The sequence below is a fragment of the Monodon monoceros genome, unplaced genomic scaffold (assembly GCF_005190385.1).
Source record: "Monodon monoceros isolate NGI ecotype Baffin Bay Population unplaced genomic scaffold, NGI_Narwhal_1 Super_Scaffold_20, whole genome shotgun sequence".
NCBI lineage: Eukaryota > Metazoa > Chordata > Mammalia > Artiodactyla > Monodontidae > Monodon > Monodon monoceros.
In genome coordinates this window covers 76,068,706-76,094,256 of record NW_021703777.1, presented here as the reverse complement: position 1 = coordinate 76,094,256, position 25,551 = coordinate 76,068,706, and the positions used below count along the sequence as shown (strand labels likewise).

The 25,551-nt window shown below is 37.7% G+C and overlaps 1 protein-coding gene across 1 annotated transcript in view; it reads left to right on the top strand.

Annotated features, from left to right (window-relative positions):
* The window catches only part of DTHD1 (death domain containing 1), a 70,171-nt gene extending 45,228 nt beyond the window's left edge, over positions 1 to 24,943 (top strand). The window contains 4 exon segments of the mRNA XM_029234712.1: positions 9,732 to 9,803; positions 13,378 to 13,610; positions 22,924 to 22,994; positions 24,573 to 24,943. Coding sequence (XP_029090545.1) covers positions 9,732 to 9,803; positions 13,378 to 13,610; positions 22,924 to 22,994; positions 24,573 to 24,943 — 747 coding nt within the window.
* The last annotated feature ends 608 nt before the right edge of the window (positions 24,944 to 25,551 follow it).

The window sequence follows — 25,551 nt, the reverse complement described above, 5'->3', positions numbered from 1 at the left end:
GACATGCAGTTCTTCAGAATCACCACTTTCTTACCACTTTGGACTTTCATTGCCATATCCCTGCCCTGCCAGGGTTGACTTTCCTTTCTTTTTTCTTTTTCTTTTGGCCGCACTGCGCAGCATGCAGGATCTTAGTTCCCCAACCAGGAATTAAACCCACGCCCCCTGCAGTGGAAGCATGGAGTCTTAACCTTAACCACTGGACCTCCAGGGAAGTCCCTTGACTTTCTTTTCTATCTGATTATTTTTTTTTCCCCTAACGATATTAACTACTAGAGAACAACCTTGATTAAATAAATGAGAAGTTCCCCACTACTGAAAATTTTTACACTCACAGGCACTTCAATTCTACCCAGGCTTTTTAGTTGTAATAGTTTACGAAATTATATTAAGGTTCAACAATGAAATGGAACTTTTAACGCTATTGGTAACTATTAAGAAAGCAGATTAGAAAAAGCATGGATCTTAAAAAACCTGTAAGAGAAATCAGGGTTGTGTGTGTTGGGGGGAATGATGAATTTAAAATAACAATAGTGAATTTAAAATAGTAATTTAAAATTTTTTAATAAGTTAGTTTCATGCTTTCTATACAAGAGTTAATTACAATACTATGTTGCTTCATACTCCACCCCCTACCAATTATAGAAGAAAGTCACTAGAATCTTGGTAAGTAGAGTTATCATGTCAATTTCTTTAACCTGTGAAAGTTTTAAAAGCCTCCTCACTCTTCCCAGTGTTTCAATGCTGGCGCCCCTGGCGCTGCCTAGACATGCCCTTCCTACCTGTAGTCTAAACTTCCTCTAAGCCATCAGAATGATCTTCAAAGACACAGTTTTGACCATGTCAGTGAAAAATAGACTTTATATTGTACATGACATGTGAAAGGAAGAAAATGAGCAAAACTGTCAGCGACAGGATACTGCATTCTTTTTTGGAAAGTGCTTTGCCCATCGATTTAATCAGAAGAGAAGCTTTCCCTTCTCTTTTCCTTCTCCTTCCTCTTCTGCTTCTCCCTCCCTTTCCTTGTCCTTCTCCCCCCATCTCTTTCCCTCCCTCTTCCCCTTTCTCCATCTCTGTCCCTCCTCCTTAACCCTCTGTCCATAAAAGGGAAGGTTTTCTCTGCTCAGTGGGCAGTATAACTAAACCAAGAACTGTGCACTGTTTTGTCACATGACTTTCAATAATTCTTTTTTTTTTTTTTTTTTTTGCGGTACTCTCACTGCTGTGGCCCCTCCCGTTGCGGAGCACAGGCTCCGGACGCGCAGGCTCAGCAGCCATGGCTCACGGGCCCAGCCGCTCCGCGGCATGTGGGATCTTCCCAGACCGGGGCACGAACCTGCGTCCCCTGCATCGGCAGGCAGACTCTCAACCACTGCGCCACCAGGGAAGCCCTCAATAATTCTTTCATAAAGGAAGCACATACATTCTTTCCTATCTGGGAAAATGTAACAAAAATAGGTAATTGATGTATTTGGATATATTCTGTTAAAATTGTAACATTTAATAAGTAAAAAATGATGTTCATTAATTCAAACAATTTTCTAGTTCATGAACTACAAATCTTTTTTCTCCTGTAGCTATATCAGCCATGTCAATGAACAATTACTAATTAATTGTTAATTACTAATTAAGTGCCTACTATATACATATTACTCATGTATTATTTCTTTTTAGGCCCTCCTAAAAAGAAGGCACTTTTATATATAATATATATTTTATATATATATATATATATATATATAAAGTAATACATGTCAAAGTCCTAGCTTTCAAGGAAATTACACTCTGGTGCAGGAAATAAAGCATAAACTTTTTAAAAGTTATAAAACAATGCAAGAGATAAATAATTGAATACAGTAATATTACAAGACAGGAACTGATGATAAATTGCAAATAAGTGGCCGAGATGGCAAGTACAGAAAAGAGAGTGGTTCCGGTGGGCTGAGGTGACTTGGGGACACTTCACAGAGCAAGATACATGTAGAGAATATTTACGTTCTGGAGAGGAAGAGAGAAAGAGGCAGTGGGTTCCACATAAGAGGGATGCCATGAGCTGAAACTTAGAAGTAGCAAAGCACCAGGTGTGTTTCAAGAAAGGACAATGAACAGACCTATGTGGCTTGAGTGAAAGATTTGGAAAAATCATATTGGAAAAAAGATGGGTAAAGATTATGGAGGGCCTTGAATGTCTTATTTAGGTCATCCAAATGTCTCTGTGAAATTGTTATAGGGGGATCCTTTAGTCAAAATTTGTCAAAAGAATGTGATTGATTTCATGATATAGAGATCATGTGCAAAGAAGAGATTCAAACCAGAGATACTTAGCATATGAGTAAACAACAAAATCTCTCAGCCACTGGTATTCTTGGAATGACTCTGGCCATAACTGAGGATGAAGAAGTAGGTATCTAGTTTTCATTGAGCTCATACTTTGTCCTATAGGTAGAGGCAAGTGTTTGGAAAATTTTAACCAGGAGGGTGACATGATCAAATTTTGTTAGCATATCACTGTGACGCCTATAAGGATAAATTAGAAAGCGATAAGCTTAGCAACAGTGAAATAATGGGCTAATGAGGTAGTCCTTGGAAGAGGTGGTGATGGCCTGATGTTCAGACCATAGCAGTAAGGATGGCAAGTAGAGAGCAGAATTGGAGAGAGATTTAGGACTTGGGATCAAATGGACTTGGTGATAGAGTAAACACATATGCGGGTTGGTGCACAGAGGGCACTGGGAGATGGAGGAAGTTGTGGAGTGGGTGCTTCCTAGGATGGCTCCCAGGACACTGGTTCGTGCTGCTGTCCTATGATACAACTTCGTGTTTCACTGACTTTAGTTTGGGAGTATGTTCAAACTTGCATTTCATCTCTATTCCCCCTAATGTTGTCCCATCCAGTAGATGATTGCAACTTTCTCCTTGAAGGCCTATCACCAGTCCCCTTTTCTACTCTAGGCTATACAAGTGATAGAGTCGTTTTTCTCAAAAACAAATATGATTTTCACTCTTCTTCTAAAACTTCTCAATTGGCATTTTCTATCTCTTGATCAAAGTCCAAGCCACTTACCCTGGCCTATAAGGCCCTTCACAAAGCCCCACAACTTACCCTTACAAACCCTTCATATTACATTTACCCAACTAACATCTTTTGCTCTAGTTCCACTTAAGGCCTCATTTCTTTTACATATTGTGGTCTTAACTGCCTTGTGGCTCTTCCCACTGCTGCCCTTGCGACAGCACTGCCTCCATACTTAGCTCTATTATCATCTCTTTAGAAGAAGCCCTTAAATTTCCCAGGCAGAATAAGGTACTACACTGTATCTGCAACCAAAGCACTTTGAATATGTACTAACTTATGGTCTGTTATAATTTTAATTCATGTAATAAGAAAAGTAATGAAAGAAAAGTAATGATAATAATAACTAATATTTATTGTTATTCCCTGATAGTAACTTGATAAAGCATTTATGCCTATTAAGCCATTTACTAAAAAGGTCAGTGGTTGAAGAAACTGAGGTACAGAGAGGTTTGCTCCAGAGGAAATAAGTAGAGAATGGCAAAGCTACTGTTTGAACCCAAGTTTGTCTGATTCCAATGGTGGCACTCCCAGCCACTATACCCAGTGTCTTCTTTTGTGATAGAGGTCCTCAGGGCTGGAAGCATAGCTCATTAAATTTTGTAATTCCATCTCTAGTACACATTCAATAATGTTTTGTTGAACTATTGAAGAACAAATGAATGCATGCTGGGGAAATTGATAAAACAATTAAAGGTGGAGTCTTAATAGCTGACAAAAGCTTTATGTGTTTCCTTTCCCAGCTAACAGTTACATTTAGGAGTAGCTTTTCATGCCTACAAAGGAATGATTAATGTGGGGGTTTCACATACTCTGGCCAGATATGGAAGGAAGATGTTTGTAGCTATCCAGGCCTTTCCTGGCACATTCACATCACCCTTTCTGTCAGAAAGGCTATTCCTATCTAGAAGAAAAAAAAAAAATCAGGAAATTTAAAAAAATCTGTTAGAATATTCTAGAAAGAATTTTGCTCAGAGTTCAGCAGGAAACTTGACAGGTCTTCATGACTGACAAAAACTTGTTGGGATTATAATTTGTAAATGAAACAATAAAGAGAGAAGGTAGAAACTTATGCAAGTTCTAATAGTGCTGTGTATCTTTGATTTGTTGAATGGCTTTTAAAATCAACATGGTCTCCCACATAGCTGCATTTATGCATCAAAAGCATCTGCTTTGGCCAGAACTGCTTGGAATAGTGAGCAAAATTTTAACCATATTCACCATAGTTAACACTGACAGAGTGCTTGGTAAGTGCCAGGCGTGTTTGAAGTATTCTCTATGCATTATGTCATTTAATCTTCACTGCAACCCCACGTGGTATGTCTACTCCTTCACCCTTTGGTAGATTAAAAAATGAATCTGGAGACATTAATTTAGAAATTAGGTTTACCTATTCCAGACTGCTTTTGACAACTTTCCTTTACTGGTTCCATGTGTATTACATATATATTTCCTGAATTATCCAGACCTTGCTTACTTTATACCTGCACCCATCCCTAGGGCCCCTTCCTTCTATCTCTGCCAGTTCTTTAGATCATTTGGGGTGTCTTGAATTGGTCTATCTGGTTTCCTGGGTTTCCTAAAGCTGTCTTCTTCTGTGACTGACTCCTTCAAAGGCTGAGAGATACTTAATCCCTTCCTCTTGACAAAGTCATAATCAAACTGAAGCCTTAAAAATAGTAATTTTCTAAGGAGCAATTGAAAAAATAATGAAGAAACAAAATGTAAGTTTGGCTGCAGTAAAAGGTGTACAGTGTTAGGGCTTCGCTGGTGGCGCAGTGGTTGAGAGTCCGCCTGCTGATGCAGGGGACACAGGTTTGTGGCCCGGTCCGGGAAGATCCCACATGCCGCGGAGTGGCTGGGCCCGTGAGCCATGGCCACTGAGCCTGCGCATCCGGAGCCTGTGCTCTGCAATGGGAGAGGTCACAACAGTGAGAGGCCCGTGTACAGCAAAAAAAAAAAAAAAAAAAGTGTACAGTTTTAAAACTAAGAAAGATCTGAGCTAAAGAAAGGTATGGATGGACATTTCTTCTGGGATTGTAACAGCCTGATTTCACTTCCAAAAATCTTAATTCCTAGATTTATTTCCAAGTGAGACCACTCTGGGTCAGTTCTTCTTGCTCTAAACTCAGTTTTTACTTTTTTTCCACAGTAGTCTTGCTTCTCCATGGGCTTATTCTGGTCTTTAGATCTTTCTATGTAGAAGCCCTTCCTTTTATTGTGTGGACCAAACCTACAGGAAGTCTGCACTGAGTGTGTAGTTAAAATAATGTCTGTGATGAAAACAATAACAGGGTATTTATTAACTGATGCTGGTGTCTTTTAATCTCTATATATTTATTTTAAAAGGTGTGTGTGTGTGTGTGTGTGTGTGTGTGTAAATTTTCAGAGGCACACAAAAATAGAGGAACTATACAATGAACCTATGTGGACCCATCACTCATCATTTTTCTGCCATTCTTGTTTCATCTAATAGAGTTTTTTGTTTGTTTGAGTATTTTAAAGCAAATCACAGCTATTCTATAACTTTATTTGTAAATAATTCTGTAAGTTTCTTTAAAAGGTAAGGACTTTTAAAACAAACAAACAACCACAAAACCATTGCAAAACCCAATAAAATTAGTAGTTATTACTTAATAGCATCTAGTACCCAGCCCTATATTCACCTACTGATTTACTTTTCTCTTTTTACAGTTAATTTGTTCAAAAACAACATCTAAAAATTGTCCACACATTGCATTTGGTTTGTGGGTCTCCTCCACCACTTGCTGAATTCTCAGTGTAGGTGACGTCCTTTAGAGACATCATCTTAATCTAGCCTCGTAGCGTACTTCAGAGGTAGGAACCATCATCTTTGTTTCACCAGTTTGAGACTTTAGCAAGAGCATTTAGATGGTTTGCCTCGACTTGTATAACCTCACAGGGACAGAGGCTGTGTGAGGACCCAGTATTCAAAGTCATTCTTCTCTCATGCTTTTCCACTTCCCCCATTCCTTGTGCAAGCCGGGTCTTTTGTTTCCTTATGTCTGCCACTTTTGTCACTATGTCATATAGCCTCACATATCGTTTGTCCCCCTTCAGTGTGTTTGACAAATCTAGATCTTCCAGAGAATCAGAGTGCTTGTACCTTTTGATGAAACTAGTAGAGCAACCATAGCCTCAGATGGTGGCTTCCTTTGTTATCCGGAATTTTTAGCTCTTGAGGCAGATCTCTATCATCTTGGTTTTAAATGCATAGTCACTTCTAAACAGCCCAATAAGTTCCTATGTTCTTTCCACATAGTGACATCAGCTCATAGCTCCTCATTTTCGGAGCAGAGATAATGGCCATCCCTCTAACATGATGAAGGCTCAAGCTTTCTCTGGCTTAGGTTGTGAGTTCGCATTCCTTGCTTTTTTTGATGATCTATCACTCAGATGCCCTCAAAATGTTCTCTATGGTTTTAAAAGAACACAAATACTTTCCATGCATGTTTACAGTAAAAGATATGATTCCTGGCAAATAAAAGTCAATGCTCAGTCATGTTTTTCCTAAATTTTGGAATTGTAAGTGATTTTTTTTTTTTTAGGACAATAACATACCAGCTTTGAATAAAATAGATTCACATGTAAAGCAGTTATTTTATTTTTAATTCTTTTTAATCCATGATCTTCTGAGTAGATCTCAGATTGGTTTTTGCATGTTTTTATCTCTCTCTAACACTTGCAAAACTTCCCTGTTAACAAACAGGGAACACTCTCAGGCTTAGAGATCTTGACTGGCAAGAGAATATAATAGAGTTTTGCTTTAACTGTGTTTTTAAGGTTTCCGTGTGTTTATACATGTTATATAGTATTTCCGCCTATGACTGAAATATGGTTTCTTTTAAAAATGTAGCTGTGTAGGTAAAAAAGTAATTCTAAAGAAAAATGTTAAGTAATAGCAGCTATTATTTTGAGTACTTATTACCTATGGTGCCCTGCTCTAAGTTACATGATATGGCTAAAGGTTTCCTTTAATGGCACTATGAAGCAGATACTATTATCATGGCCATTTTATGAATGAGGCAAGCAAGGCACAAACCTATAAAATCACAAGGTTAAAGGTAATGTGATTAGGAGTTGAGCTCTTTCCCTCCATCTAATACTGCTTCTAAGTCCAGAGCAGTGATGATGATATTTGTGAATGGTGAGCATAATGCAAGAGGTACTAGAATGGCCTAGGGAAAAACTTACCTCACATCCTTCACTTTATGTATGTTTTAACTTATAGGTTATAAATAAAGGATCCATAGTCTTATAAATGTTAGCTTAAATATTATATCTGCCACTTAGTGTGTATGTTTTTAGTCAAACTATTTTATCTCTCTAAACCTCAGTTTTCTAGGGAACATTCCTACACTGTTGGTGGTAGTATAAGTTGGTGCAGCCGCTATGAAAAACAGTATGGAGGTTCCTCAGAAAACTAAAAATAGAACTACCATATGATCCAGCAATCCCACTCCTGGGCATATAACCAGACAAAACTATAATTCAAAAAGATACATGCGCTCTTTTGTTCATAGCAGCACTATTCACGATAGCAAAGACATGGAAACAATCTAAATGTTCATCGACAGATGAATGCATAAAGTAGATATGGTACATGTATACACTGGAATACTACTCAGCCATAAAAAAGATTGAAATAATGCCATTTGCAGCAACATGGATGCAACTAAAGGTGATCATACTAAGTGAAGTAACTCAGAAAGAGAAAGGCAAATACTATATGATATCACTTATATGTGGAACCCAAAATATGACACAAAACAGAACCAGACTTATGGACATAGAGAACAGACCAGTGGTTGCCAAGGGGGATGGGGTTGGGAGAGGGTTGGATTGGGAGTTTGGGATTAGCAGGTGAAAACTATTATATATAGAATGGATAAACAACAAGATCCTACTATATAGCACTGGGAACTATATTCAACATTCTATGATAAACCATAATGGAAAAAAATATGAAAAAAGAATGTGTATATATATATATATATATATGTATAACTGAGTCACTTGGCTGTACAGCAGAAATTAACACAACATTGTAAATCAACTATACTTCAATTTAAAAAAATAAACTTCAGTTTCCTCAGTTGTAAAGTAGGTATAACAACTACCTCACAAGGTTATAGATGTACTAGACTCTACCAAGATTATATATTTTCAGTTATTAGAATAATTACTGGTACACGGTAAGTAGTTAACATAGCAGCTGATATCATTATCTGGAGGCAATATTAGTTCCATGTTACCTTGGAGAAGTTACATCTGTGAAATGGGGATGACAATTCTTCAGACTACTGTTAAGGGTTTGGAATGAAATAATACAGTTACACATTTAGCTCATTTGTTGGCATCTACCCTGCCTGGTATTCTCTGAGCTTCTTGGCTCTGTGGTTTGGTGTCTCACATTAATTTGGGGGAAACCCTCACTCATTATTGCTTCAAATACTTCCGTTTCTTTCTCTTTTTCTTCTTCTGGAATTCCTATTATCCATATGTTTTCATAGTTGTTTCACAGTTTTTGTATGTTGTGTTTTTCTCTTTGCTTTTCAGTTTTGGGGTTTCTGTTGAGATATCCTCAAGCTCAAATTCTTTCCTCAGCTATGTACATGTACTAATAATCCTTTTAAAGACAGTCTTCATGTCTCTTACAGTGCTTTTGATCTCTATTATATCTCTTTGGTTCTTTCTTAGAATTTCCATCTCTCTGCTTACATTGCACATCTGTTCTTGTATGCCGTCCACTTTTTCCACTAGAGCTCTTAGCATATTAATGATAGTTTTAAAAAATTCTTATAATTCTAACATCCTTGCTATATCTGAGACTGGTTTTGATACTTGCTCTGTCTCTTCAAACTGTGTTTTTTGCCATTTGGTATGTCTTGTAATTGTTTTTCTTGATAGCTGAATGTGATGTACCGGGTAAAAGGAACCGCTGTAAATAGCCCTTCTGTGATGTGGTGGTAAGTGTGAGGGCAGGGAAGTGTTCTATAGGCCTGTAACTAGGTCTCAGTCTTCAGTGAGCCTGTGAACTTCAGTCTCCCTGATTCTCAGTCTCAGTCTCCTCCCCACCCCCAGCTTTGGAGGGACAGGATGGCTAGAGGGGCCTGAAGTTGGGTATTTCCCTTCCCCAGGTCAGTTAGGCTCTGATAAAACACCAAAAGATTAGGCTTTGGTTAAATAGCTTCTTCAGAGGGCAGGCCTGGCTCAGAAGAACAGAGTGTTTGGGAATATTTCAGAATGCTTCCTCTCCCCTCTCCCTGCAGGAAGCACAACGGGATTTTTTTCAGGTGTTCACTATGAAAACCCGATTGAGCTCCTGGAGGTAAAATTCACAAAAGTGTGGAAACTCCCCCCCATGACGGGGTCCCCCTGGAGTTTACAACTCTTGGACTTATCCGTACTGAGCCTCTAGCAATTTATCAATTTTGGTTCAGGTTTCCTTACCCTGGCCCTAGTTCCCATGGTGGTTTGTGCTTGTGGGTTTCTGCTCTGGTAAGTTGGGATTCTCTGTATCTGCCTGTCAGTCCCTTCGAATTTGGCACAGAGGTTTGCCCTGTGACCTTACTTCTCTGATAGATTTAAAGAGAGTTGTTGATTTTTCAGTTTGTTCTGCTTTTTTACTCTTTAGGACAGAGTGGCAACTTTTAACCTCTCACATGTTAGACTGGAAACCGAAAGTCTAGCCCACTTCCTCATGCCAGTATGTCCTCACCCAACACTGATATAAGTTCTTATTTGATTTGTATTATGTTGGAGCCATAACTGAAGCACAGAGTTTTTATGCTGACATTAATCTTTTGTATCAGATTACTTCTTTGATCAATATTCTAATGTATTTACAATGTAAAATCACTAAGAATCTTATAGGAGTCATACATTATAAATTTGAGACTCTACAATTTATTATTATGATTCAATCAATGAACTCAAGCAAATGTCAACTATTACTTAGTTGAAGAGGTCTCTATATGAAATAAATACAGAGCAGAGTAAGCAGTGAAAACTGGTACTTGGTTGGCTATGGTATTGTAAAGTCTGGTAAAATCTGTGGTAAAGATACATGGAAATATACTAATTATGCACATTCCCTTGGTTTATTATTCATACCACTCTCACTTCTATATCTTCTAACTACAAAATAAATGACCTATTTATCAGAAAAATCTACAATAAGTGCGTGGAGGTGGGAGAAGTATGGGGGTTAAGGCTGGATGGAAGAGTTGTTGCCACACGATATTAGAGTAATCACCTGTGAAAATCTCTTCATGGATAAGTGCCTTAGGGCAGATGATAAAAATGCTAATGCCAGCATCACATTTTTTTGTTGTTGGATGTGTTACAATGACATTTAGCTGTAACATTGGGAAGCACCCATGTTAGGTGGTGCTTCAGGTATCAGAAAGTTCTTAGCATGTTACCTTACACAAAAACTGGTTCTTCAGTAGAGACTCTAAGAGCCAGTAGGCAGGTAGAAATTAAAGAAGAAAACGCTACCACTTGTTATTTCTATATCCATCAAATAGAAATAGTATATTCTTGTAGGTGCCCCTGAAATTAGTGACCACCCAAGTTACAATTTAAAATAGGATATTGCCATTGATCTGTCGATGGACATTTAGGTTGCTTGCATGTCTTGGCTATCGTAAATAGTGCTGCAATGAACATTGGGGTGCATGTATCTTTTTAAATTATAATTTTCTACAAATATATGCCCAAATGGAATATTACTTAGCCATAAAAAAGAATGAAATAATGCCATTTGCAGCAACATGAATGGCCCTAGAGATTATCATACTAAGTGAAGTAAGCCAGACAGAGAAAGACAAATATCATATGATATCGCTTATATGTGGAATTAAAAAAAATACAAATGAACTTATTTTATAAAACAGAAATAGACCCACAAACATAAAAAACAAACTTATAGTTACCACAGGGAAAGGTGGGGGGAGGGATAAATTAGGAGGTTGGGATTAACATATACACATTACTATATATAAAATATACTAACAACAAGGACCTATTGTATAGCACAGGGAACTCTTCTCTCTCTCTCTCTCTCTCTCTCTCTCTCTCTCTATATATATATATATATATATAAATCTGAATAACTGTGCTGCACACCTGAAATTAACACCATATTGTAAATCAACTATACTTCAGTAAAAGAAAAAAAGAGATAGGATATTGCTCTAGGTGTCAAGAATATCATTGTTTCCCACTATCCATTGGGAAACAATGATATCACACATATTATGAAGCACAGAATGGGAAACCACTGCCCTGGTGGTGCAGTGGTTAAGAATCTGCCTGCCAACGTGGGGGACATGGGTTTGAGCCCTGGTCCAGGAAGATTCCACATGCCATGGAGCAACTAAGCCCGTGTGCCACAACTACTGAGCCTGCACTCTAGAGCCTGTGAGCCACAACTACTGAACCTGCGTTCCACAACTACTGAAGACCATGTACCTAGAGCCTGTGCTCCACAACAAGAGAAGCCACCACAATGTGAAGCCCGCACACCGCAACTAAAAGTAGCCCCTGCTGAAGGTAAACAGAGAAAAGCCCGCACGCAGCAACGAAGACCCAATGCAGCCAAAATTAAATAAATAAATTTACTAAAAAAAAGAAAAACCGAACAAAAAAACTTCCTTCATTCTATCACACTTTACCATACAACTTACATACCAAGAGGGCTTAGGGTGGCCACTAATGGAGAATTGCTTTGCTTGGGAGAAAAGTAGGAGAGATCATGGGCTCCATATAGAGTAGGTCAGAATGGTATCACTACTGGAAGGATCCAGCAGAACGGTGCTGGGACTGCAGCAGAACAAACCTGTGGTGACCACTGATATGGAACAACTGTGCTTATGTGCTACCTTGGGAGCAAAAGTGTGGTATGGGTAGAAACCAACATGGTGCACTACGTGGTAGTGCACATGATAGACTCCATGATAGACACAGGAAGGAAACTCCTGTGCCCACAAAAAGAGCGTGGATGGCTGCATTTCCTGGCTGAGCATTGTGGTGTACCTGGTGGAACATATGGATACCAAGAGAGTAAAGCCCATAGGCCAGAAATACCTGGAGAGGACTTTGCCAGAGTTGGAGTTCCTGCGTGAGGAGGAATGCACCAGAACTAGGTCATCTGTATGACACCTATGGGGCAATTTATAAATCAGAAATTATTTTTATTACTGTATCTCTATAGCATCAGGACTAAAGTGAAATCAGAATTTCACTTTGGTCCTGACATGATATTGAAAATCTTCATAACTTCTTGGATAAATATATTTCTTTCATTCTTCCATGCATTTGCTGGGATACCTTTGGAATGCAAGCTGATAATTGATGTAATTCCTACTTGATTGTGCTTTTCTAAGTGGAGCCACCATACTTCGCTATCAGAAACACCTGTGTTATAAATGTGGCCTTATCTGAGACCAATTCTATCAAAGTGTGGGCTTACTTTTTTGCCTTTTTCTCAAGATTCATTTTTATGAATACTAAGCTTTGAGAATACTGCCTTATTTTCTCAGTGAGTAGAAGACCAAACTCCTTGGTGGGAGTGGTAGCCAAGGGTGAGGTAGAGATCTTGCAAAGAGTAGTAAAGAGTTGCAATGTCTTCTGTAGGGAATGGTGGAAGAAATCTCCAGGGATACATAAAAATATTGCTGAGCAGCCCTGGTGCCCAGCTGAAACTACAGACTTTAAATCTGTGGTGATAATTATCTTCATAATTGTCCACAGAGAGTCCTCAAAGTTATCAGGAATTGATTGAGGGTATGGTGTGGTAACCCTGTGGTAAATAGAAGTGCTGATATAAAAGAAAACACAGAAAATGATACAATAGGTTCTACCAGTGGCATGACTGTAAGAGGTGCTAAAATGATTAAAGAAGACAATTTACATCATACAAATAAACTTTATTTAAGACTTCATGAAGTGGACAGTCTCCTTTCAGAGAACTACAAAATGGGGCGGAAGTCAAGAAACTTTCATAAGATAAAAAAAAAGAACAAGGATGAGACAAATAGAAAATATCTGATTGGCTGGGGTCACATAGTCACTCTTGTTGGGGGTGAGAAGGCCCAGAGCTGGCTTGGCCTTTGGGGACTGGCTGACTGGATACACTGCCTTTCTGGTCAAGCAGAGCATTTACAGGGACATGAATGTTTGCTGATGTGGCACCTTGGAAAGGAGCTTTGTTTCACTAGAGGCACAGCGTTGTGGTGAAAGGGGCCATGACACTCAGAGCTCTGGTTGACCTCTAGGTCAACTGCTTGTCCACCGCTCTGTGCTCAGGTCCACACTGTGATTCTAAAGTAGCAGGGGAAATGCAGCTCTTGGACATCGTGGAACTGGCGGAACCAGGGAAAGTGAAAGTGCTGGGGTCTAAGGAATATTTTGAGCAGTTCCTGTTTCCAGTCATCAGCAAGATGCAGGAGACAAATGTGTCTTGCACCAGAGTGCACAGGAGAGCATATAGGCAGAATAGGAGCAAATTGTAAGAGATGGACCATATATTCATCCAAATAAAAACCCAGGTGGAAGCCTTAGAGAAAAGCACTCTGAGTCATCTTCAGAATCCAGATGATGGAATTGAGGGCAGATTGACTGAAAGGTATGAAAAGGTGGAGGAGAAGGCGAAGGAAACTGCAAAGATAGCAGAGATAGATGTTGGCTGACCTAGTCCAGTGGATAAAGAAAAGCAATTGTCTTGAAAGAGGGTCAGCCATTTATAGATAATGGATTCTGGTCAAGCAATGGAGACTGGCTGACAACCTAAAGAAGCTGAAGCAAGAGAGTCTTTTTTCTCTTTTTCTCTCTGTTTACACACTGTCTTCACTTACACTAAGGTTCTGCTATGGTCTGTGGTTAATGACCTCAATATGAGTTGTAAGTGTCAAAAATTTTTGTTTGGGGAAGTAACTTTTATTTGGAAAATGCCCTTACATATGAGAATTAGTGCCTAAGCCTCTTGCAGTGGTAAGAGAAGCTGCAAGCTTCTTGTAAGGAATCTTGTAATCACATTTGTTCCTGGGCTTTGGGTTATTTCTAAATTTTGAGGTACTTTGCTCTTTCTTGTGCGACCAGATAGCTCCCTGGAATGTTGGGTCTGTGTGTGTGGCTCATGAGACTCACAGATGGAGTTCTCTAGCTCTGGAGGTGCCAAAGGAGCTGCATTATTATTGGAAGATGATTTCATGCAGCAACTGCTAAAGAAGCTGAACAGGGGACCAGACTCCTACTGGGAGTGTGAATGGGGCTGACTTGGCTAAGATTGGTGAATCAGAAGAAGGGGTGGAGGATGGTATTGTCTGTATTTTGGGACTTTAGTTTCTGTGTGAGACCAAAGAAGGAAAGATGTATTTTGTTGAAAATTTATATTTTGTGTGACACACTATCTGATATAATCTGTCTGGCCAGTTTGTTTGGATAGCCTAACTCAGCTTTTTTGACAAGGAAACTAGAATAGGAGATGAGATCTTGGTATTCTGTACAAGTTGATGTTATACTCTGATACATTTCAGGGGATTCTGGGCATAAAATGAAAGAGATATTTGCAAAGGCCCTTGAGGGGCTGGAGAAGGAAAGTGAGAACTATCTGCAATGGACACTAACCTGGAAAGGGAACAGGTATCTTCAGGGTTCCATAAATTGTCCAGCTATAAATTCATTTGAGTAGCAGACCTGACAGTTATTTGAGATCAAAACTTTATGATGAGTAAAAAAATTATTATGTTAATAAAATTATTTATTTGATTGAAAATAAAAGGATATAAAAATTACTGAAAGTCTAATTGGGGAGGGAAAACAAACATATGCGAATAAGGATATATGAATGGCATTGATGACAACACAAGACAACATTGAGTTAAGAGATAAATTGAGTGGCAGTGCATAAATTCACAAATAAGAAACCAGGGACTAGTGTAGTTGATAAAAGAGGTGGAATTTGACCAATGGCTTTGTAAATATGGTAAGATTTGAAGGAGGAGATCATTCAAGTCAAGAGAAGGTATCATATAAACAGTTTTTACTACCCTATGTGTATATGTCAATACCATGTAAAGCATGGTGAAGAATTAATATAGGAACAAGATACCTTATTGGCCCTCAAAGAGATGGCAGTCTAAGAAGTACAGCCAAGACTGATCATGGCTGGTTCTTGGAGTGGTGTAAAGATACAACGAAAGGAAACTTTAAGATGTGCCATGGAAAACAATGTTGGGTAAAATAAAGGTTGTGCCAAAGTCCAATTTATTGGGTTGCACACAAAAGATCAAGCTGGTACATGTATGATCTGAACTAAAAAATGGTTGGCTTAGTTTTAAGAATTCAATAACAGGGCTGTACTTAAGAAGGATGGAAAGAATAGTCAGTAATTGAAGGAGTCTTAAAAAACAGTGACCTGTAAACTTCAAGACACATACCCCTTCCAGGTGTGAGTGGCTGTCTTTGGTTCCAATCTTTTAAAAACACTTCTAAGTCAATGAGATCTCTGTTGTGCTTTGCAGCATAAATAAGACATATCTGTACATATCTGAGTTATTTATACTTTTATACTGATGCCCTTGAAAGACTTATAGTGAAAGAAAAACTGCCACATAAGCCCCATTATACCCTTTTACAAGGTATATGTATATTACTGAGAACTTGAGAGCCAGGTTTAAATTTGCCAATCTTCCTGAGCAGTAACATGTTGACAGTGACATTTTAGAAACTGCATTAAGCAAAATAAAATATACAATATTAACATAAAATCAGGTTATCTGAGAGGAATAATAAAAATTCCTTTAGCAAATAGTAGATCCTGAGAAGATGCAACAGAATAGCACTTTTTGATTGGAAGAAGGGAAGTAGGGAAAAATTAAAGCCAGTCCTGCCAATGAAGGCATCCAAGGAAACACATGTAGATACAGAATCTGTGGGAGGGGACACTCCAGGACAAACAGAGGCTTCCCTGTTTGGCTTGGAGCTGACCCTGAGTACCAGTGAAATTTAAAAGGTGGTATGCAAGGCAAAAATAGTGCACAGAAAAAAACCATGGGGGAAAAAAAAAGAAAAGGGAAGGGAAGGAATAGGAAGGGGGCACTGAAAATCCCTGAATAACGAGGCTATATGGGAGACCAGCACAGTGCCTGGAAGTGTAAAAGAGCCCAAGATTTCCTGTGCATCCACAATCCACTGCTTCTGTGGTTGGGCACCAGATAAAGAATGTGGCTTGAATTTTCACGTATGTGAAAAAATACATAAACACTAGAATCACTCTCAGTGCATCAAGGTGCTATGAGACATCTGCGAAGAAAGAATGACTGAGGGGGTAAATTGTTTACACAAAGAAAAGAAAAAATCCAATGTGCACCTCTTGTCCTAGACTCAGTTCAGGTCATATGCCTGTTGATGGGAATGATAGAATCTGCTGCACTATTTAAATTGGCATTTCTCAATTTTTTGAGAGGATTAAGTACATAGTTCATATCTCAAAAATTCTATTCACTTATTTTACAGTGCTACAGTATCAATATACTTAAATTTACATTGTTCTTATGTTGATTCTTAACCTCCTCCCATTAAAACTTCTTAATGTAAGTTTTTTAAAAATTATATAAATTTCAGGTGTACAGCATTATAATTCAACATGTGTACACACTACACAGTGATCACCACTACAAGTCTTGTTACCATCCATCACCATACAGTTAACCCTGTTCACCCATTTCACTAACCCTCCAACCCCCTTCTTCTATGGAAACCACAATTCTGATATCTGTATCTATGAGTTTGTTTTGGGTTTATTTTATTTGTTCCTTTGTTTTGTTTTTTGAGATTAGACATATGAATGAAATCATGTGGTATTTGTCTTTCTCTGCCTGAATTATTTCACTTAGCGTAATACCTTCAAGGTCCATCCATGTTGTCACAAATGGCAGGATTTCATTCTTTTTTATGGCTGAGTAATACTTCACTGTGTGTATATATATACCACACCTTCTTTATCCATTCATCCATCAATAGACACTTATGCTGCAATAAACATAGGGGTGCATCTATCTTTTCAATTTAGTGTTTTTGTGTTCTTTGGATAAATATCAAGAAGTGGAAATATGGTAGTTCTATTCTTAATATTCTGAGGAACCTCCATAATGTTTTCCATAATGGCTGCACCAATTTACAGTCCCACAACAATTAGGGTTCTCTTTTCTCTGTATCCTCTCTAACATTTGTTATTTCTTCTCTTTTCAATAATAGCCATTCTGATGGGTGTGAGGTAATATCTCATTGTCATTTTGATTTGCATTTCCCTAAAAATGTTGAACATCTTTTCATGTGCCTGTTAGCCATCTCTGTCTTTGTAAAACTGTTCAGATTCTCCACCCATTTTTAAAATCATTTGTTTGTTTGTTATTGAGTTGTATGAGTTTTTTAAATGTATGTTAGATATTAACATCTCATTAGATATATGATTTGCAAATATCTTCTCCAATTCAGTAGGTTGCCTTTTCATTTTGATGATGCTTTCCTTCACGTTGCAGAAGTTTTTTAGTTTATATAGTCCCATTTGTTTATTTTTTCTTTTGTTTCCTTTGTCTTTGGGTCAGAGCCACAAAAACATAAATAAGAATGATGTCAGGGAGGTTACTGCCTATGTTTTTCTCTAGGATTATTATGGTTTCAGGTCTTACATTCAAGTCTTTAATCTATTTTTAGTTCAATTTTGGGTATGATGTAAGATAGTGGTCTAGTTTCTTTCTTTCTTTTTTTTTTTGCATGTGGCTGTCCAGTTTTATCAACACCGTTTATTGAATACACTATCCTTTCACCATTGTATGTTCTTTGCTCCTTTGTCATAAATTAATTGTCCATATTTATGTGGGTTTATTTCTAGGCTCTCAATTCTGTTTCATTTATCTGTGTGTCTGTTTTTATGGCCATACTATACTCTTTTGATTAGCTTTGTAGTATAGTTTGAAATCAGGGAGCATGACACCTCCAGCTTTGCTCTTTTTTTTCAAGATTGTTTTGGCTATTTGAAATCTTTTGAGGTTCCATACAGTTTTTGGTATTATTTGTTCCAGTTCTGTAAAATGTGCCATTGGAATTTTGATAGAGATTGCACTGAATCTGTATATTGCTTTGAATTGTATGGACATTTTAATAATATTAATTGTTCCAATCCATGGACATGGAATATCTTTCTCTTTGTTTGTGTCTTCAATTTCTTTCATCAGTGTTTAATAGTTTTCAATATACAGGTCTTTCACCTTGGTTAAATTTATCCCTAGATATTTTATTCTTTTTGATGCAATTGTAAACAGGATTTTTTTTTCTAATTTCTCTTTCTGATAGTTTGTTATTAGTGTACAGAAATGCCACACATTTCTGTATATTGATTTAGTATCCTGCAACTTTTCTGAATTCATTTATTAGTTCTCACGGTTTTTTGGTGGAATCTTTTGGGTTTTCTATATACAGCATCATATCATCTGCAAATATGATAGTTTTAGTTCTTCCTTTTTTGGTTTGGATGTCTTTTATTTCTTTTTCTTGCCTAATTGCTATGGTTAGGACTACAATAACATGTTGAATAACAGTGGCGAACATGAGCATTCTTGTATTATTCCTGTTCTTCAAGGAAAAGCTCTCAACTTTTCACCAGTGAGTATGATGTTAGCTGTGGGTTTGTCATATATGGCTTTTATTATGTTGAGGTATGTTACCTCTATACCTACTTTGTTAAGAGTTTTTTTAATCATAAATGGATACTGAATTTTGTCAAATGCTTTTTCCACATCTATTGAAATGATCAAATGATTTCTATCCTTCATTTGTTAATGTGATTCTTCACATTAATTAATTTGTGGCTATCGATTCATTGAATCATCCTTGCATTCCTGGAATAAATCCCACTTGGTTGTGGTATATGATTATTTTAATAAATTGTTAGATTCAGTTTGATAATATTTTGTTGAGGATTTTTGCATCTACATTCATCAAGGGATTTGGTCTGGATTTTGTGTGTGTGTGTGTGTGTGTGTGTGTGTGTGTGTGTGTGTGAGTGTGGTGTCCTTGACTGGTTTTGATATCAGAGTAATGCTGGCTTTGTAAAACAAGTTTGGGAGTGTTCCCAACTCTTCAATATTTTGATAGAGCTTGAGAAGGATAGGTATTAAATCTTCTTGAATATTTGGTAGAATTCATCTGTGCAGCCATCTGGTCCTGGACTTTTGTTCGTTGGGAACTTTTTGATTACTGCTTCAATCTCCTTGCTTGTAATTTGTCTATTGAGATTTATTTCTTCATAATTCAGCCCTGAGAGATTGTATGTTTCTAGGAATTTATCCATTTTTTCCAGATTGCCCATTTTTGGTCATATATTTGTTTAGAATAGTCTCTTGTGATCTGTTTTATTACTGTGGTATCCGTTGTAACTTATCTTCCATTACTGAATTCACTTATTTGAGTGCTCTTTTTTTTTTTTTTGGTTAGTCTAGTTAAAGATGTGTTGATTTTGTTTATCTTTCAAAAAAACAGCTCTTAGTTTCATTGATTGTTTCTATTTTTTGTCTCTATTTCATTTTTTTCTGCATTGATGTTTATTATTTCCTTCCTTCTACTAATTTCCTTCCTTCTACTTGTTTATTCTTCTTTTACTAGTTCCTTTAGGTATAAAGTTAAATTGTTTATTTGGGATTTTTCTTGTTCTGGAAGTAGGCCTGCACTTCTAAAGAATTTCCCTCTTAGAACCACTTTTGCTGGTGGTTTTCCATAGATTTTAGTATGTCTTATTTCTTCTTTGATTTCCTAATAATCCATTGTTTGTTTGGTAGCATGTTGTTTAATCTTTACATTTTTGTGGGTTTTCCAGTTTCTTTCTTGTAGTTGATTTCCAGTTTTATGCCACTGTAGTCAGAGAAGATGCTTTGATAATATTTCAGTCTTCTTGAATTTATCAAGACTTGTTTTGTGGCCTAGCATATGATCTATCCTGGAGATTGTTCCATGTGCACTTGAAAAGAATGTGTATGCCGCTGCTCTTGGATAGAATGTTCTGTGTATATCTAGTAAGTTCATCTGGTCTAATGTGTCATTTAAGTCCAATATTTCCTTATTGATTTTCTATCTGGATGATTTATCCATTGTTGTAAGTGAGGTGTTAAAATCCCCTAGTATTGTTGTATTGCTTAAATTTCTCACTTTAAGTCCATTATTATTTGTTTTATATATTTTGGTGCTTCTCTGTAGGGTACATATATATTTATAAATGTTATATCTTCTTACTGGATTGATCCTGTTATCATTATGTAGTGCCCTTCTTTGTCTTTTATTACAGTCTTTGTTTTAAAGTCTATTTGTCTGATATGGCTATAGCTACTTCACTTTCTTTTCATTTCAATTTGCATGGAATATCTTTTTCTGCTCCTTCATTTTCCATCTGTGTGTCCTTTCTTCTGAAATGAGTCTTTCATAGGCAGTGTATACATGGGTCTTTTTTTTTTAATCCATTCTGCCACTCTATATCTTTTGATTGGAACATTAGGTCTATTTGTATTTAAAGTAATTATTGATAGGTATGTACTTATTACCATTTTGTTAATTGTTTTCTGGCTATTTTTATAGTTTTTTTTTTGTTCTTATCTTTCTCTCTTCCCTTATGTTTTGGTAGTTTTCTTTAGTGTTTTGTTTAGATTTCTTTCTCATTTTCTTTTGTGTATTCACTATTATTTTTTTTTCCTGTGGTTATTGTGAGGCTCACATAGAACATTCAATGTAAATAGTACCCTGTTTTAAGTTTGTACCTACTTAAATCTGAACACATTCCAAATGTTTATCTTTTACTTCCCACCCCCATTTTCTATTTTTGATGACACATTTTACATCTTTTTACTTTATGTACTCCTTAACTAATTATTGTAATTTTAATTTTCTACCTTTGTCTTTTACCCTTCATACTTGCTTTACAAGTGATTGATCCACTACCCCTATTATATATTTACCTTTTCCAATGAGATTTTTACTTTTGTATGCTTTCTTACTATTAATTAGTGCCATTTCTTTTCAGCTTAAGGAAGTCCCTTTAATATTTGTTGCAGGGCTGGTTTACTGGTGATGGACTTTAGCTTTTGCTTATCTGGAAACTATTGATGTTTCCTTCAATTTTGAATGCTAAGCTTGCTGGATAGAGAATTATTGGTTGGAAAAAAATTTTTTTTCAGCACTTTGAATATATCATGCCTTTCCCTTCAGGCCTGTAAAATTTTTGCTGAGAAGTCTGCTGATAGACTTATGGGGGGTTATTTTGCATGTAACAAGTTGTTTTTCTCTTGCTACTTTTAGGATTCTCTCTTTATCCTTAACTTTTACCACTTTAATTGTAATGTGTTTTGGTGTATGTCTCTTTGGGTTCATCTTATTTGTAAATCTCTGAGCTTCTTGGACCTTGATGTCTCTTTTCTTACTCAGATTAGGGACGTTTTCAGCCACTGTTTCTTTAAAGAATTCTTCTGGCTCTTTCTCTCTTCCTTCTCTTTCTGGGACCCTGATAATGTGAAAGTTATTCCATTTAATGTTTTCCTAAAGGTATATTTACTTTTTAAAATTCCTTTTCTTTCTTTTTTTTTTTTCTTTTTTTTTCATTTTGCTGCTCAGTCTTGGTTTTCTATTGCTTTGTGTTCCAGGTCAGTGATTTGTTCTTCTACCTTATCCAGTCTGCTGTTGAATCCCTTAAGTGTATTTTTAAGTTCAATTATAACTTATGTTTAGTATTTTATTATATTTTCTGTCTCTGTTGAAGTTCTCACTGTGTTCATCCATTCCTATCCCAAGTTTGGTGAGCATCTTTATGGCAATTATGCAGACCCTTTATTAAGGCAGTTGGTGAATTCACTGAGGGGAGGGGACAGAAATAGAAAGGGCCTGAGATAGGAAGCAGTAATTCAGCACAATCAGGAGGAAGACAGTCAGCAAAGGGAAAAGAGAGGGAAGAGGAAGAGCAGGGCAGGCCATGGAACCCAAGGGAAGGAGTAAAATGCTCTGTGGAAGTCGGAGAAGATGTAGACTGAGAATCAGTTGCTGTAAGTAGTATTTAGGAGGGCTGTAGAAAGATTGGAAAATAAGGCTTTAATAGAGTTTTAAAAGAGGATATCAATATCTTGTGATGAACCATAATGGAAAAGGATATGAAAAAGAATATATATATATATATCTTAATCACTTTGCAGTACAGTAGAAATGAACACAACATTGTAAATCAACTATACTTCAATAAAATAAATTTTTAAAAAAGAGGCTATATAACCTCTAAAGCAAGGGCTTAAGGAGGGAGTTGATAGTGATGGACTTAAGGTATCAGATTTACAATAGGCATGAAAAGATTTTATGGTAAAATGATGGGGAGAGAGGGGAGAGATAGCCTGAGAGCTTGAAACAGCAGCAGAAGCAAGGAAAGGGGAGGCTTGAGAGTGCCTGTGGGAAGAATGGAAAGAACCTGACGAGGAGGTTAAGGAACAGGTGTGAAGAGAAATTATTAGATGAAAAACACTGTGGGGATGGCACCCAGCAAACATGGAGGAGTGAGATTCTGTAAGAAAGTGATTTTGAAATGAAAACGAGGTTATGAGAACTCTGGTCAAATGGCTTTGGGGAAAGTTAGGAGAGACTGACACTGGCCGAGTGAAACAGAATAAGAGTGAGATTGGGGCTTAAGGATGGTAGGAAAGTATTATGTCATTGCTCTGGAAAATTTTAAATTGAATTCAAGAAACAAAGTTTTTAATGGATTTGTAAGCTGCTAAAGGCTTAAATTGTGTACAAAGCTTAGAGCTTGTTGATCACATTCAGTATCATTTCATAACCCTGGGCATCCCTGTAGTTGACTGCAATGTGAGTAAGACAGAATTGGAGATTGACAAATTGAGAACATTGAAAGCTAAAGAGGACAACAGATTTTAAGGTGGATGCAAGACCATTATTGACCTACACAGCTGATCATTAGGGCAGTATGGGTACAGAGGCAGAGATGATGGAATGACTGTGGGCGTCAAAGGACTTGCTGTATTAGTGATGGGGCAAGAAACATATTAAGCAGGAACAAAGGAACAGAAGCTGTGGAAGTTTAGGGGGTAGTGGTGAGCAGTAATATTGAGCAGTTGAAGCCATGGAAGTGGAATAGTTCTAGCTAATGATGAAACATAAGGATTGGCCATGTAAGTCAGTTTTTAATATGGAGACACCACACAGGTCAGTGATGGTGACAAGATTAAGAAATCATGTGGTCAGAGGTATGACTGACTATCAACAGGGTTGCTGTTGCTGCTGCCTGCCAACGGCAGGAGACAGTTGATGTGGATGGAGAGAGGAAAGCCTACCCATGTAGCATGGACAATAAAATGAATATATTGCAAGGGGGAAGCAGAATGTTGGTTTGAAAGTGGCAATGGAGGGGAAGGATGTGTTGGCTCCATTTCCTGAGTAGCTTTCACAGAAAAGTGGCATGATTTATAGTGTAAAAGCAGGTGCAATTTATGTGAGTAGGTAGATGGAAAGAACAGAGTAAAAGGTGGCAGACATAGAATTCTTTTCTGACACCAAACCAGGGAAACTGGAGCAGAGTTTTGCATGAGTGGGAGAAAAATGACTGTGATGCAAGTTAGGGCTGATGTGTGCAAGGAGAGAGAAGGGCTTGAGGGGTTTGCTGAGAGCGATGGATTTGAGCTACACAATAAAATAAATAACAACCAAATAACAGAAAATTGGAATCTTGAGGTTAGGTGGTAGCCAGGAGTCACAGGGTAAGGGAAGGGGTATGCTGAACTTACAGGATATATTCAGAGATGTGTGTAGTTCTAAATAGTCCAGAAGCCAGGGGGAATGTTGGTGAAATGGACCTTCTACAGAATTTCTCTTTGGATATTGAATTTTGGTGAGTTTGTGTGTGTGTGTGTGTGTGTGTGTGTGTGTGTGTAGTTGGGGGGTTGGGGCATGAGGATTGCCTAGCTGCTGCTATAATTTATGCATCAGGCTAGTACAAATTAAGGGAAGTAGTTTTTGAATCTAAAAATGTCTTCTAATATAGTGCTACTCAAAGTGTGGTTGAGGACCTCAGCGTCAGCATCATCTGGGAACTTGTTAAAAATGCCAAGATTTGCCCCTATCCTAGTTTTACTTAATTAGACTATCTGGGGTGGGGGCCTAAACACCATTTTAATGAGCCCTACTGGATCTCAGGGAAGTTAAAATTTGAGAAGCATTTCTAACCCTTTGCAATAGGTGGTTCCCTCAGAAGAAGACCCCAGAAAGGGCAGGGATTCAAAGACTCTCAACTGTCCATCCGGCTGGTCCCAAATCTTTCTGCTTCTCAGAGGCCAAACCAGAGATTAAGTTTCCTGTGAACAGTTGGAGGGTTAGATGAGCACATCCGCCATGAAAGGGTCCTAACACTGAGTGTCCCACGTGTGCCTGGCAGAAGCCCTGTGGGACAACTTGCTCTACTGGCTGGCAGACGAGCTCTCAGAAGAAAACGCCCTGTGTCTCTTCTCATCCCTCCCCCTTCGCCACAGCACCATTCAGCTCATCAAACTGAAGAACCCTGATGATCTCACAGAACAGACCCACGAACTTCTTTGCTTTTGGAAAAGATCACTCCCAAATTCCACGGACAAACTTCGTCTTCTGGCTCGCCATCTCCGCAAGATCGGCAGGAGTGACCTTGCAGAAGAGCTCAAATTCAAGTGGGAAAATAAAGTGTTCACTGAACCCCAGCAGTGGTCTGATGTGGTGGAGTTCAGCCCCTTTGCTCTTTCTTTTGCCCTAGGAAAAGTGTCACAGTCAGTTTGAAGACCGTTTCTGTCAACATTTTACTAGCAGTTTCCAAGTAATGTTGTTTGAGGTGAATCTCTCTGATAGATGTGTTATTGAGACAAGTGAAGAAGCACTAATCAGACAATAAAAAGCATCTGTGGGTCTGAATCCTCACTCATGGTTCAGTGATACATGTTCTGCAGCCAAACTTAATAGCATTTGTAATAGAGTTTGCCCTGTGTGTATTTTAATAGCTGGGGTTGCTTTTTAAGTGTAAAGGAAAGGTATGGTATACAGAATCCCTTTTTTTTTTATTGTTATCTACATAAAAGTAAACTACTTACCCAGGACTCCAAGCAACTGATTCACATTATGTGTATACCATGGAGCCCACAGATAACAGTACAAAATAAATTGGGCTGCAGACGCCTGATGTTGATGATAGCAAATCATTTTAAGAAAACATCTAAGGTTGAAATAAATTAAAAATAGAAGAACACTTCAGCCATTTACTCCCACAAACTATTAATAAGATTTAGCCTAGAATCGGGAAAACCTCATATGTTATTATTAGTAAAATGGGGCAGCGCAGAGATCATGGAGCGTAAGTGAAAGAACTCAGGGCCTTTTGCACTGACTTAGGA